General features: G+C 46.4%; 1 protein-coding gene across 1 annotated transcript in view; it reads left to right on the top strand.

Annotated features, from left to right (window-relative positions):
* LOC135057093 (zinc finger protein 268-like) overlaps positions 1-15,296 on the top strand; it is a 189,224-nt gene that overhangs the window by 151,435 nt on the left and 22,493 nt on the right. Inside the window, exon 5 of the mRNA XM_063962993.1 lies at positions 12,412-12,474. Within this exon, the coding sequence (XP_063819063.1) occupies positions 12,412-12,474 (63 nt within the window). The remainder of the gene's footprint in view (positions 1-12,411; positions 12,475-15,296) is intronic.

Here is a 15,296-nt window from a genome sequence, read left to right on the forward strand (position 1 = left end):
CGTTGGACGGCATGGCGGTTGAACGCCGGATCCTAGCGGAAAAGGGCATTCCGGATGCAGTTATTCCTACGCTGATAAAGGCTAGGAAAGACGTGACAGCAAGACTTTTTCACTGTATATGGCGAAAATAGGTTGCTTGGTGTGTGGCCGGGAAGGCCCTACAGAGGAATTCCAGCGGGGTCGATTCCTGCACTTCCTACAGTCAGGAGTGACTATGGGCCTAAAATTAGGATCCATAAAGGCCGAAATTTCGGCCCTATCCCTTTTTCTCTCAAAAAGAACTGGCTTCACTGCCTGAAGTTCAGACGTTGTTACAGGGGTGCTGCATATTCAGCCTCCTATTGTGCCACCAGTGGCACCTTGGGATCTTAACGTTGTGTTGGATTCCTAAAATCCCACTGGTTTGAGCCACTTAAGACCGTGGAGCTAAAAATATCTCACGTGGAAAGTGGTCATGCTTTTGGCCTTAGCTTGGACTAGGCGTGTGTCAGAATTGGCGGCTTTGTCAGGTAAAAGCCCATATCTGATCTTCCATATGGAAAGGGCAGTATTGAGGACTCGTCCCCAATTTCTCACTAAGGTGGTATCATCGTTTCATTTGAACCAACCTATGGTGGTGCCTGCGGCTACTAGGGACTTGGAGGACTCCAAGTTGCTGGACGTGGTCCGGGCCCAGAAAATGTATGTTTCCAGGACGGCTAGAGTCAGAAAAACGGACTCGCTATTTATCCTGCATGCACCCAACTAGCTGGGTGCTCCTGCTTAAAAGCAGACTATTGCTCGCTGGATCTGTAGCACGATTCAGCTGGCACATTCTGCGGCTGGACTGCCGCATCCTAAATCAGTGAAAGCCCATTCCACAAGGAAGGGGGGCTCTTCTTGGGCGGCTGCCCGAGGGGTCTCGGCTTTACAACTTTGCCGAGCTGCTACTTGGTCGGGTTCAAACATTTTTGCAAAATTCTACAAGTTTGATACCCTGGCTGAGGAGGACCTTGAGTTTGCTCATTCGGTGCTGCAGAGTCATCCGCACTCTCCCGCACGTTTGGGAGCTTTGGTATAATCCCCATGGTCCTTACGGAGTACCCAGCATCCACTAGGACGTCAGAGAAAATAAGAATTTACTCACCGGTAATTCTATTTCTCGTAGTCCGTAGTGGATGCTGGGAGCCCGTCCCAAGTGCGGACTTTCTGCAATACGTGTATATAGTTATTGCTTAACTAAAGGGTTATTGTTATGAGCCATCTATTACATGAGGCTCAGTTGTTATTCATACTGTTAACTGGGTATAGTTATCACAAGTTGTACGGTGTGATTGGTGTGGCTGGTATGAGTCTTACCCTGGATTCCAAATCCTTTCCTAGTAATGTCAGCTCTTCCGGGCACAGTTTCCTTAACTGAGGTCTGGAGGAGGGGCATAGAGGGAGGAGCCAGTGCACACCAGATATAGTACCTAATCTTTCTTTTAAGAGTGCCCAGTCTCCTGCGGAGCCCGTCTATTCCCCATGGTCCTTACGGAGTACCCAGCATCCACTACGGACTACGAGAAATAGAATTACCGGTGAGTAAATTCTTATTTTTTCCCCCTTCAGATGAGTTAAATGAAGTGTGTGAAGAAGCGTGGGCTTCCCCCGATAAAAAATTAGTGATTTCTAAAAAGTTACTAATGGCGTACCCTTTCCCGCCAGAGGACAGGGTACGTTGGGAGACATCCCCGAGGGTGGATAAAGCCCTCACACGCTTATCAAAAAAGGTGGCACTACCGTATCAGGATACGGCCGCCTTAAAGGAGCCTGCGGATAGAAGCAGGAGGCTATCCTAAAGTCTGTATATACACACTCAGGTACTATACTGAGACCTGCTATTGCTTCAGCATGGATGTGCAGTGCTGCAGCAGCGTGGTCTGATTCCCTGTCTGATAATATTGATTCCCTTGACAGGGATACTATATTGCTAACCATAGAGCATAATAAAGACGTAGTCTTATACATTAGAGATGCACAGAGGGATATTTGCCGGCTGGCATCTAGAATAAATGCAATGTCCATTTCTGCCAGGAGAGTATTATGGACTCGGCAGTGGACAGGTGATGCGGATTCTAAAAGGCACATGGAGGTTTTGCCTTACAAGGGTGAGGAATTGTTTGGGGATGGTCTCTCGGACCTCGTTTCCACAGCGACAGCTGGGAAGTCGACATTTTTACCCCAGGTTCCCTCACAGCCAAAGAAAGCACCGTATTATCAGGTACAGTCCTTTCGGCCCCAGAAAGGCAAGCGGGTTAAAGGCGCGTCCTTTCTGCCCAGAGACAGGGGTAGAGGGAAAAAGCTGCACCATACAGCCAGTTCCCAAGAACAGAAATCCTCCCCTGCTTCCACTAAATCCACTGCATGACGCTGGGGCTCCACTGGTGGAGCCAGGTGCGGTGGGAGCCCGTCTCCGGAACTTCAGCGACCGGTGGGTTCGCTCACAGGTGGATCCCTGGGTTCTACAAGTGGTATCTCAGGGATACAAGCTGGAATTCGAGACGTCTCCCCCTCGCCGTTACCTCAAATCAGCCTTGCCAGCTACTCCCCCGGGCAGGGAGGTGGTGCTGGCGGCAATTCACAAGCTGTTCCTCCAGCAGGTGATAATAAAAGTTCCCCTCCTTCAACAGGGACGGGGTTACTATTCCACAATGTTTGTGGTACCGAAACCAGACGGTTCGGTGAGACCCATTCTAAATTTAAAATCCTTGAACACTTATATAAGAAGGTTCAAGTTCAAAATGGAATCGCTCAGGGCGGTTATTGTAAGCCTGGAAGAAGGGGATTACATGGTATCACTGGACATCAAGGATGCGTACCTGCATGTCCCCATTTACCCACCTCACCAGGTGTACCTCCAGTTTGTGGTACAAGATTGCCATTACCAATTCCAGACGTTGCCGTTTGGTCTGTCCACGGCACCGAGGGTATTTACCAAGGTAATGGCCGAAATGATGATACTCCTTCGAAAGAAGGGAGTTCTCATTATCCCATACTTGGACGATCTCCTTATAAAGGCGAGGTCCAGGGAGCAGTTGTTGGTCGGAGTAGCACTATCTCAGGAAGTGCCACAACAGCACGGCTGGATTCTGAATATTCCAAAGTCATAGCTGGTTCCTACGACGCGTCTGCTGTTCCTGGGTATGATTCTGGACACAGAACAGAAGAAGGTGTTTCTCCCGGAGGAGAAGGCCAAGGAGTTGTCATCTCTGGTCAGAGACCTCCTGAAACCAAAACAGGTGTCGGTGCATCACTGCAAGCGAGTCCTGGGAAAGATGGTAGCTTCTTACGAGGCAATTCCATTCGGCAGGTTCCATGCAAGGATCTTTCAGTGGGATCTGTTAGACAAGTGGTCCGGATCGCATCTTCAGATGCATCGGCTGATCACCCTGTCCCAGAGGGCCAGGGTGTCTCTGCTGTGGTGGCTGCAGAGTGCTCATCTTCTAGAGGGCCGCAGATTCGGCATACTGGACTGGGTCCTGGTGACCACGGATGCAAGCCTCCGAGGTTGGGGGGCAGTCACGCAGGGAAGAAACTTCCAAGGACAATGGTCGAGTCAGGAGACTTCCCTACACATAAATATTCTGGAACTAAGGGCCATTTACAATGCCCTAAGTCAGGCAAGACCCCTGCTTCAAAACCAGCCGGTACTGATTCAGTCAGACAACATCACGCCGGTCGCCCATGTAAACCGACAGGGCGGCACAAGAAGCAGGATGGCGATGGCAGAAGCCACAAGGATACTCCGATGGGCGGAAAATCACGTAATAGCACTGTCAGCAGTGTTCATTCCGGGTGTGGACAACTGGGAAGCAGACTTCCTCAGCAGGCACGACCTCCACCCGGGAGAGTGGGGACTTCATCCAGAAGTCTTCCAACTGATTGTAAACCGTTGGGAACGGCCACAGGTGGACATGATGGCGTCCCGCCTAAACAAAAAGCTAAAAAGATATTGCGCCAGGTCAAGGGACCCTCAGGCGATAGCTGTGGATGCTCTAGTGACACCGTGGGTGTACCAGTCGGTTTATGTGTTCCCTCCTCTTCCTCTCATACCAAAGGTGCTGAGGATAATAAGAAAAAGAGGAGTAAGAACTATACTCATCGTTCCGGATTGGCCAAGAAGGACTTGGTACCCGGAACTACAAGAAATGATCTCAGAGGACCCTTGGCCTCTGCCTCTCAGACAGGACCTGCTACAGCAGGGGCCCTGTCTGTTCCAAGACTTACCGCGGCTGCGTTTGACGGCATGGCGGTTGAACGCCGGATCCTGATGGAAAAGGGCATTCCGGTTGAAGTCATTCCTACGCTGATAAAGGCTAGGAAAGAAGTGACAGCAAAGCATTATCACCGCATATGGCGAAAATATGTTGCTTGGTGTGAGGCTATGAAGGCCCCCACAGAAGAATTTCAGCTGGGTCGATTTCTGCACTTCCTACAGTCAGGAGTGACTATGGGCCTAAAATTGGGATCCATTAAAGTCCAGATTTCGGCCCTGTCTATTTTCTTTCAAAAAGAACTGGCTTCACTGCCTGAAGTTCAGACGTTTGTTAAGGGAGTGCTGCATATTCAGCCCCCTTTTGTGCCCCCAGTGGCACCTTGGGATCTCAACGTGGTGTTGGATTTCCTAAAATCACATTGGTTTGAGCCACTTCAGACCGTGGAACTAAAATATCTCACGTGGAAAGTGGTCATGCTTCTGGCCTTGGCTTCGGCTAGGCGGGTGTCAGAATTGGCGGCTTTGTCCTGTAAAAGCCCCTATCTGATCTGGAGGCTTCCAAGTTGCTGGACGTAGTCCGGGCCCTAAAAATCTATGTTTCCAGGACGGCTAGAGTCAGAAAGACTGACTCGCTGTTTATCCTGCATGCACCCAACAAGTTGGGTGCTCCTGCTTCTAAGCAGACTATTGCTCGCTGGATCTGCTCCACGATTCAACTTGCACATTCTGCGGCTGGACTGCCGCATCCTAAATCAGTCAAAACCCATTCCATGAGGAAGGTGGGCTCTTCTTGGGCGGCTGCCCGAGGGGTCTCGGCTTTACAACTTTGCCGAGCTGCTACCTGGTCGGGATCAAACACGTTTGCAAAATTCTACAAGTTTGATACCCTGGCTGAGGAGGACCTTGAGTTTGCTCATTTGGTGCTGCAGAGTCATCCGCACTCTCCCGCCCGTTTGGGAGCTTTGGTATAATCCCCATGGTCCTTACGGAGTTCCCAGCATCCACTAGGACATCAGAGAAAATAAGATTTTACTCACCGGTTAATCTATTTCTCGTAGTCCGTAGTGGATGCTGGGCGCCCATCCCAAGTGCGGATTGTCTGCAATACTTGTATATAGTTATTGCCTAACTAAAGGGTTATTGTTATGAGCCATCTGTTCGTGAGGCTCAGTTGTTATTCATACTGTTAACTGGGTATAGTATCACGAGTTGTACGGTGTGGCTGGTATGAGTCTTACCCGGGATTCCAAATCCTTTCCTTATTGTGTCAGCTCTTCCGGGCACAGTTTCCCTAACTGAGGTCTGGAGGAGGGGCATAGAGGGAGGAGCCAGTGCACACCAGTAGATCTAATTCTTTCTTAGAGTGCCCAGTCTCCTGCAGAGCCCGTCTATTCCCCATGGTCCTTTACGGAGTTCCCAGCATCCACTACGGACTACGAGAAATAGATTTACTGGTGAGTAAAATCTTATTTTAACCACTTTCTGCTGTTTAAACATATCAGTTTTCTTTGCCACTGTAGTGGATTCCTCATCATCAGTGATTTGCAGGATATGCTTAATAGCAACCACTAAGGCTGGGACATCAACCTGCAATGGAGAATCCTCATCATAACACAGGACTCAGTGTCTGATAGGACCGTATGCCTCCCCTCCTCTTCAGATGAGACATCAGAGAGGTTTGTGGATTGTGAGGAGGAAGCAGCCCGCTTAGATGACCCAGAGAGATGGAAGTGACCTGGTGTAGGTTTCTGTCTAACCAGAGACTGATTCAATGGCTGCAATTGGTTAGACAAGTTTTCCGCCCAAGGCGAATTAACCGTAGGGACAAAATGAGGTGGCAATGGCACAGGTAGTCCCATAGGGGGCGCTAGGCGTTCCACCAGAGTACCCAGTAGTTTGGTGAACACAGCCCAGGGTGCCTCCATTGCAAATGCAGGAGCTGCGGACTGACTGGGAGGCATATTACAATTAGTACACAGACAGTCATATAACATTTCCCCCTCTGGTAAATCCTTTGAGCATACTCTGCATGATGCAGGAGCTTCCACTGATTTACTGCCCTTTCTGTTAGACATTATGTGAAAATACAACAACAGAGCGACATAGTACGATATAGTCAGACAAAGTACAATACCTGCGAATAAATCCAGTATTATGTGACTGAGAACACAGTAGTATATACGTATTGGATAAATACTGTGTAGCACTATTTTATTAGACCCAGACGTACCTAGTCCCTCAGGGTACAGAATATAGTGACCGTTATATCTGGGAAACACTGAGAGTGAAACTACACAGCAGATACAGGCACACACAGTCACATTAGCAATGCAGAAATAACAATAAAGCTGCAGTGGACTAGTATATATACATATATATAACACAGTGCGGTCCTAGACCGGAGGTATATATCAGAATACTCGTACAATATATCCTGTAACAGATACACTCTTTCTTAACTAACGCTGTCTGTATAAAGACTTGTAGAATACTCAAGTGTTTGTAAAGTCACAGCGCTGTATACAGGCGGCTTTACAAGGGAGACCTTGCCCTGCAGTCCCAGAGACCAGCCGCAGCTATACCTAAAATGGCGCCCAACGTCTCAGTCAGGGAGTGAGGGAGAGTGTGAGGAAGCTCCAGGGTGGGAAATCTGCGTTGAGATGGCGCCCTGGGTCGGGAGAGGAGCTACAGGTCAAGCGCCGGCTCACAGCTATACCTAAGATGGTGTCCAGCATCTCAGTCAGGGAGTGCGGGAGAGTGTGCAGCAGCTCCAGGGTGTGAGAATCTGCTCAGAGATGGTGCCCTGGGCCGGGGGAGCGACTACAGGTCAAGCGCTGGCTCTCCTATGCTGGTCCTCACCGCCTGGTACTACAGAGTATTATTAAATGGGGCTTTGGTACACCCGACCTGTACTCTTACGCCCTGGTGGTCTTGTGGGGTCCCTGCCCAGTGACAGTGTCCACGCCAGCGTTGCGGGCTGTCTCCCTAGACTGCGACTGGAATGTGATTTAATGGCGGGTCTCGCCTGGGGGGACCCTCTTACGTCCTCCCTTCATAGCAGCCACGTGAACCAGGAGAGCGTCTGCGACTGTGTGCCTAAGCCGAGATGTCTCCGTTGCAAGTACCCAGGGACCAGGCCAGCGGGAGTATGCGACACCGCTTGGGAGGTGATGGAGCAGCAGCGCTGAATGTCACACAGATATACAGCGCTGACAGCCCAGAGAAGTTAGAAATTCTTCTTAGAAAGCTTTTTCAGGGCAGCCCAGTGCAGCCCACTTGTTATGTGATCTGCTGCTGCAGGCACCAACTCGAAACTGAGCTCTCAGTGCTTGGAAGCGGGGTTATAGAAGAGGCCACAATGCATCCTGTGACAGACTAAAGCTTTAGCCTGTTGGTGCCTCTGGATCAAGATCCACTCTACACCCGGATGTTTCCCTGTGGAAACCAATGTAACCTGCTGCAGAAATAGTTATGTCATATAATGAGAACATACTTAGGTGAATGAGATAATGCACATTAGAAACAACTAATATAAAAGGTAACATGACCGCCGACTTACTCATACCCCTTTCACACCAGAAATGCAGGGGTCTTACCCTGGAATACGGTCCCGGGATCATGCAGGGACATTCCCGGGTAAGACCCCTTGCATACCGCAGTCAGCAGCCCGGCATATTGCCGGGTTGCTGACGTCAGCGGTGACGCGGCGGGTGCGGCGCAAGAGATCGCATGATCTCCAAGCGCCGCCTGCTACATAGAGAGTGAACGGGAGCCGGGGCGCATTGACCCGGTTCTCGGGAGGATCCTGGGACCAACCCTGGTCAATTGCAGGGTTGAAATGCCGGGGCAGGATTCCCGGGATTTTGACCCTGTACCCTTTCACACTGAGAAATTTCCCGGGTTGGTGCGCGTTCATGTGCAATAACCCGGGAAATTTTGGGCTGTGTGAAAGTGGTACTAGTGCATAGAGTAAATGGTATACCCCAGGTGCATGCCTAATATACACCCACGGTTCCTATGTATCACCTAGGCGTCCGCTAAAGTAGCTGGAGTCTGCACTCAAAGTGCACCCCACGGATCGCGTCTGGGAAGAGAGAGCAGAGCTGAACCGCAACAATCAAACCCGGAAGTGCCGTGGAACGTACCCCGGTGGTCCATGGGAATCCAGTCATGTGACACAGACTTGTCACGTGATCGGGGCACAGTAGACACAGCCAGTGAGATTAAGAAGGGGTTGGTTACTAAGCAACCCATGATAAACACGAAAACCTAAGGAGGTATATTCTCTCCCTAAGTAGTACACACATATATAAACAAGCAGCAGAGAAATATTATATACATACACACAATCTAGAGTGTCAATATCAATTATACTGTCTCATAATGGTCATTATTTATATTTGGATATTGGCGGGTAAGTGAGGGGATATCAGGGGAGAGGTTCATCCTAAAGTTGATGGCTGTAAACCAGTCCAGTACACGTTTAGCATAGATAACAAGGAAAAACAAAAAAGGGAACAAAAAACCATAACAATAAGAAATCAAAACAAATGACAGCATTTAATTGCATGGTTTAGTTTAGTTCTATCGGGTGAAGGGAGTTAAACTGGAGCACTCATTATATCTTTCTTAGTGTTCATTCTAGCACCCTGCACCTTTCAAATCCTGTGCAGTTCCTCTTTCCTGCCTGGGGTGTCGCTCTCTGCTCTGGTGCTTCTCAGCACACACAGGTCTGTATCACAGCAGTGAGTAACAGATCAGAGTGTGCTGAGAAGCATCACAGCAGAGAGTGACACCCCAGACAGGAAAGAGGAACTGCACAGGATTTTGAAAGGTGCAGGGTGCTAGAATGAACACTATCTCTTTTACATAAGATTTTGAATTTGTCGCCTCCCCTAGCAGTGGGGGCAACGTGTTCCAAAGCTGTGATAGACAGATGTTTAGGATGCCCTTTGTGGACAGACTGAAAATGGCGTGGGATGCTATGTTTCTCATAGCCGTTAACAAGGTTACAGCTACATTTTAATAAATCATATAAGTTGAATCATAGTTTATGAATGTTGGTATCTGATACATATCATTCTTAGTTGGTATTTCCACCGAGGTAGTCTTTCTTAGCATGTGATGACACATTTACACCTTTCTTTACCACGACGAATGATGGCCATAGGGGGTCATTCCGAGTTGATCGCTAGCTGCTTTCGTTTGCAGCGCAGCGATCAGGCAAAAAATCGGCACTTCTGCGCATGGGTGTGGTGCGCACTGCGCACTCGCGACGTACTTTCACAAAAGCCGATGCAGTTTTACACAAGGTCTAGCGACGCTTTTCAGTCGCACGGCTGATTGTTGTGTGATTGACAGGCAGTGGGTGTTTCTGGGTGGTAACTGACCGTTTTCGGGGAGTGTGTGTAAAAACGTAGGCGGGCCAGATAAAAACGCAGGAGTGGCTGGAGAAACGGGGGAGTGGTTGGCTGAATGCAGGGCGTGGCTGGGTGAACACAGGGCGTATTTGTGACGTCAAAACAGGAACTAAATAGTCTGAAGTGATTGCAAGGTAGAAGTAGGTCTGCAGCTACTCTGAAACTGCACAATCTTTTTTTAGTAGCAATGCTGCGATCCTTTCATTCGCACTTCTAAGCTAAGATACACTCCCAGGGGGCGGCGGCTTAGCGTTTGCACTGCTGCTAAAAGCAGGTAGCGAGCGAACAACTCGGAATGAGGGCCATAGGTATCTTCATTAACCAGTCTGAGCTTTGTGTGTTATTCTTGGTCTTTACTTGTTTCAAGTGGCTTGGTGTTATTTGTGTTCTTCAAAGACCGATTTTTTCCTGTATACTACTTGAGGGTCGGTGGAAGTATATTTCCTAAGTTATGATCCTGTCTTAAGTATTTTGTAGTTTCTGGTAACAATATTTTTAATTTCCCAGGAACATCTATTATATTTACATACAAAAGAGGTGGTTCTGTCTCTTGTTACATCACTTTTTTTTATTTATATTGTAAAAGGGAGTTTATATCCATACCTAGTACATCCAATAAGGCTGTTTGTAAAATATGTTCTGGGTATCCACATTCTTTAAAGGATCTAATTAATACTTTTGCCTGTTCCGAAAAGGTATCTAGTTGTTTACAGTTTCGCCTCAGGCGTATGAGTTGTCAGTTAGGAATGTTGCGTTTCCATGGTTTGTAATCAGCGCTTGTAAAGTGTAAATATGAATTTGTATTTGTCTCCTTGTTATAAGCGGATGTGATTATGGTATTGTCAATAATCTCGAGGGTCACATCCAGGAAGTTCGTACGTGAAGTATGGAAAGTAGATGAGAAAGATAAATTATAAGAGTTGGAGGTAAGTGAATTTATAAAGGAAGTGGCAGAAGATAGATCCCCGTCCCAAATATTAAGAAGATCATCAATATAGCGGCCATAGAGGACCAGGTTCGACGCCCACCATGCTCCACCCCACACATGACTTTGTTCAAACTCCCCCATGTAGAGGTTATCATAACTGGGTGCGAACTAAGTCCCCATGGCCGTGCCCGTCACCTGAAGATAAAACACATCTAGAAATAAAAAATAATTAGGAGACAGGATAAATTAAATACACTCAATAAGAAAAAGTCTTTGTTCCTCGCTGAGGTCATCATCTTGAACCAATCACCTTGAAATCACATCGCACCCTAAGGTATGGAGGGATGTGTGTATAAAGAGCGGTAATGTCCAGTGTGAGGAAGACATATGTCTCCTTCCACCGGATAGATTACAAGAGATTAAGGAAATGAGTTGTGTCCTTTAGAGAAGACCTCAGCGAGGAAACCAGAGATTGAAGAAAAGAGTCTACATCAGAGGTTCCCAAACTCGGTCCTCAAGGCACCCCAACGGTCCTGGTTTTAAAGGTATCCATGCCTGGCCACAGGTGACTTAATTAGCACCCTAGTCAATTTGATTTAACCATCTGTGCTGAGCCATGGATATAGCTGAAACCTGGACTGTTGGGGTGCCTTGAGGATCACGTTTGGGAACCTCTGGTCTACATATAAAGAAAGATTAAAAGTCAAAGAATTAACACCCGAAATAATAGGTTGGCCAGGTGCCACCCTGAGAGATTTGTGAATTTTAGGAAGATAGTAGAAAGTGAGGATAGTAGGATGTGTGTGGAATAAAAAACAGTATGTCTCCCTGGATATGACCCCCTGAGGAAACAGCTCCTGCTGACTTGGGAGCTGAGGGGATCTAGGAGTGTCACAGTGACATCACTTATATCTATAGTAATAATACAGGGACATGACTGGGGAGGTGAGGGGATCTGGGAGCGTCACAGTGACATCACTTATATCTGTAGTAATAATACAGGGACATGACTTGGGGAGGTGAGGTGGGTCTGGGAGCATCACAGTGATATCACTTATATCTATAGTAATAATACAGTGACATGACTGGGGAGATGAGGGGGGTCTGGGAGCATCACAGTGATATCACTTATATCTATAGTAATAATACAGGGACATGACTGGGGAGGTGAGGGGATCTGGAAGTGTCACAGTGACATCACTTATATCTATAGTAATAATACAGGGACATGATTAGGGAGGTGAGGGGATCAGGGAGCGTCACAGTGATATCACTTATATCTATAGTAATAATACAGGGACATGACTGGAGAGGTGAGGGGATCTGGGAGCGTCACTGTGATATCACTTATATCTATAGTAATAATACAGGGACATAACTGGGCAGGTGAGGGGATCTGGGAGTGTCACCGTGACATCACTGGGACATGACTGGGGAGGTGAGGGGATCTGGGAGCGTCACAGTGATATCACTTATATCTATAGTAATAATACAGGGACATGACTGGGAAGGTGAGGGGATCTAGGAGTGTCACAGTGACATCCCTTATATCTATAGTAATAATACAGGGGTATGACTAGGGAGGTGAGAGGATGCGGGAGTGTCACAGTGACATCACATATCTATAGTAATAATACACTGACATGATTGGAGAGGTGAGGAGTGTATGCAGTGATATTTAGTATATTTTCTAAATCACAGGATTACATAGTGAAGACATGAGGTGAGTGTGAGACACCCAGCAGCCGTCCCTGTGTGTCAGGAGGACTGAGCAGGACCCAGAGCCCCATCACGGTGCCTCTTCCTCACTCACTGATACATGAGAGAGACGTAATGACCAGAAGATCCTGGAACTCACCAACAAGATTATTCAGCTGCTGAATGGAGAGGTGACTGCTGGGAATGGGGCATTATACAGTAACACCAGGTGACGTGTCTGGGTGATGACTGGTGATAGGGTATGTTAACAATAGGTCTGATTATGAACTCTCTTCAGTCATCAGTCAGAATGCTGTTTCCCTTAGCAACCGGTTGGAGATCAGTGAATGAATAAGTGACACCGGATCATTGTGTAACCTAAGCAGTTCATAGTTGATCTGTTTGGGGGCCGTCATGGCTTTATTATTTATAGCTTGAACACAAAGGGTTTATGCTTGCCAATACATTTTAGCCAATCAGAATACACCATGTATGTCTTGAATACATCGATTGTCATACAATGTTAGAAGTGGCAACTAGGACAGCCTTGAAAATGGTTATTATTTCGTTTATCAGTCTTTCGGACATAAACTCAAAAGATTTCTTTCTTTATTCTTCTCAATTAGCCTTGGATATATCTGGTGTTGCTTTGTCTGTCCTAGATACATTTCCAATACATTTAATGTTGCATTTGTCTTGTACAAGTCATGCCTTAAAACAAGATTATTCAGCAAATACAACATTCTGACCAGCTCTGCACATTTTTCTTAAGGACATATCAACTCATTTTGTGATTAACAGTAAATATCTTAATAAATGCGAAAAACGTGAATCAATATATATATATATACTAAACTGCGGAAGCTCCTACACTATCATTTCCCCTCTTTTTGATTCCACTTTTTCTCCCTATTCTACCTACACTATCTAGGCCTGAAACATTCTCTTTCAGTAAACCAGTCCCCTGGACTTATAGTCCAAACCTTGGGGATTACCCCTAACAACAATCAAAGGATAAGCAACTTCATTCTTCTGGCTGGAGAGTCACTGTCAACTTCTTCAAGTGGGATGCACGTAGTCAAGTATCACGACCTTTCATCTTAATTTAAGGTAGACATGGTTAGCAGCACTTGATATGGACCATCATATCTTGGTTCAAAGGTCTTTCTCACATGTCTCTTTAAATAGACCCAATCTCCTGGATTTAGCTTATGCGTAGCTGATCCTTCTGGGTCTGGAATGGAAGAAAACACTCGGCCATGGAGGTTAGTCAATGTTTTACAGACCTCCTGTACATAACCTGTAAAAATCATCATGATTATGTTGTAATTGTTGTGGATAATAACAACCTGTTCTTAGAGCTGACCCAAACACTATTTCATATGGAGTCAGTTTACTAGGTTTCATGGGTGTGGTCCTAATATTAAACAAGACTATAGGTAGGCATTCTGGACAAGTTCTTTTGGTTTCTGTCATTTTCTGTAGTTTTAGCTTAAGGTCAAAGTTCAGATGTTCCCCCTCCCACTCGCCTGGGGCTGGTAAGGCACATGGAAGGCCTGCTGTACCCCCAAATCTTTCATTATATGCTGCATGACTTCTCTTGTGAAATGTGTACCTCTATCTGATTCTATAACCTCAGGTATCCCAAATCTACATACTACTTCTGCTATCAGTTTCTTTGCAGTGGTTTTTGCTTACTGGCCAGGCTTCGGCCCAGTGACTAAACATGTCCGTTGCTACTAGTACATATTCATATGGACTGCTTCGTCGCCACTGTATATAGTCAATTGGTAGTCTTTCAAATGGGTAAGAGGCTTTGGGTATAGTTCCTAGAGGTGTCTTGGTTCTTTGTCGTGGATTGCTGATTCCACAGATCCAGCATCCTGCTACAAAGTTTGTTGCAGCTTTATTGAAGTTTGGAACTATCCAATGCTCTTGTACTCTATTCACCATGGCTTCCTTTGAATGGTGTACTTGTCCATGAGCTACTTGTAACATGGGTGGAAATAGAGCTGCTGGTAGACAGTACTTCAATTCTCTTTATTTCCAAAGTCCATGTTCATCTTCTTCTGCCCCCAAATCATCTCCATTTCTCCTTTTCTCCTTGTGATGTTTGTTGTTGAATTTTGATCAACTCCTCTCACTGGGCATTTGCTTCACGTCTTGAGCTACTAAGACTTGCTCAAGTTCTTTTGATTGTAAGGCAATTCTCTTGGCTTCTGCATCTGCAAATGCATTTCCTTTAGCTTCCATGGTTTGGCTCTTAGTATGTGCTTGTACCTTGATTATTCCAATTCTTTTAGGTAGTTCCAATGCTCTGAAGAGTTCCATAATCAAACTGGCATGTTTGATGGGTTTTCCGTTTGCACTTTTGAAGTCCCTACTTTTCCATATAACAGCGTAATCTTGGGACTAGATGTTAGCTGTCATGTTTTCAGCATGTATGCAGGCTTTGGTCATTGCTATGAGTTCTGCTTCTTGTGCTGACATACTTGGTAGCAATGCTCCAGAGTCTATGACTTCAGTTTCAGTTGTTACTGCATATCCTGTCTTTGGGGATCCATTATCATAATATCTTGATCCATCGACGAACAGGTTCATGTCTGGATTGTCCAGTGGTGTATTTTAGACATTAGGAAGAGGTAAAGTCTCTAATTCCATGAGGCTAGGCAATCACTTCATATTTGGTAAGTCTGGCTGCAGAAAGATGCTTGCTATTTTCTTGACTTAATATTTCTGTTACAGCGTGAGGTACTTGTATACACAGTGTAATCAGGCAATCCCAATGCTGGGGCTGTTATTATGGTTTGCTTTAGTTGTCTTACTGCTTCTTCAATGGTGTCCCTGTTTTCTGCTGACGCCTCCTTTTTAATGTTCTTGGGGTTTTTGCTTGAGTTATTGCCTTTGTTCTTTTATCAGTAAGATGCCTTGTTCCTTGAGATATGCAGTGTCCTAAGAAGACAACTTTTTTCTGTACTAGCTGAAGCTTGTCTTTTGACACTCTGCAATCTTC

The sequence above is a fragment of the Pseudophryne corroboree genome, chromosome 3 (assembly GCF_028390025.1).
Source record: "Pseudophryne corroboree isolate aPseCor3 chromosome 3, aPseCor3.hap2, whole genome shotgun sequence".
Taxonomy (NCBI): domain Eukaryota; kingdom Metazoa; phylum Chordata; class Amphibia; order Anura; family Myobatrachidae; genus Pseudophryne; species Pseudophryne corroboree.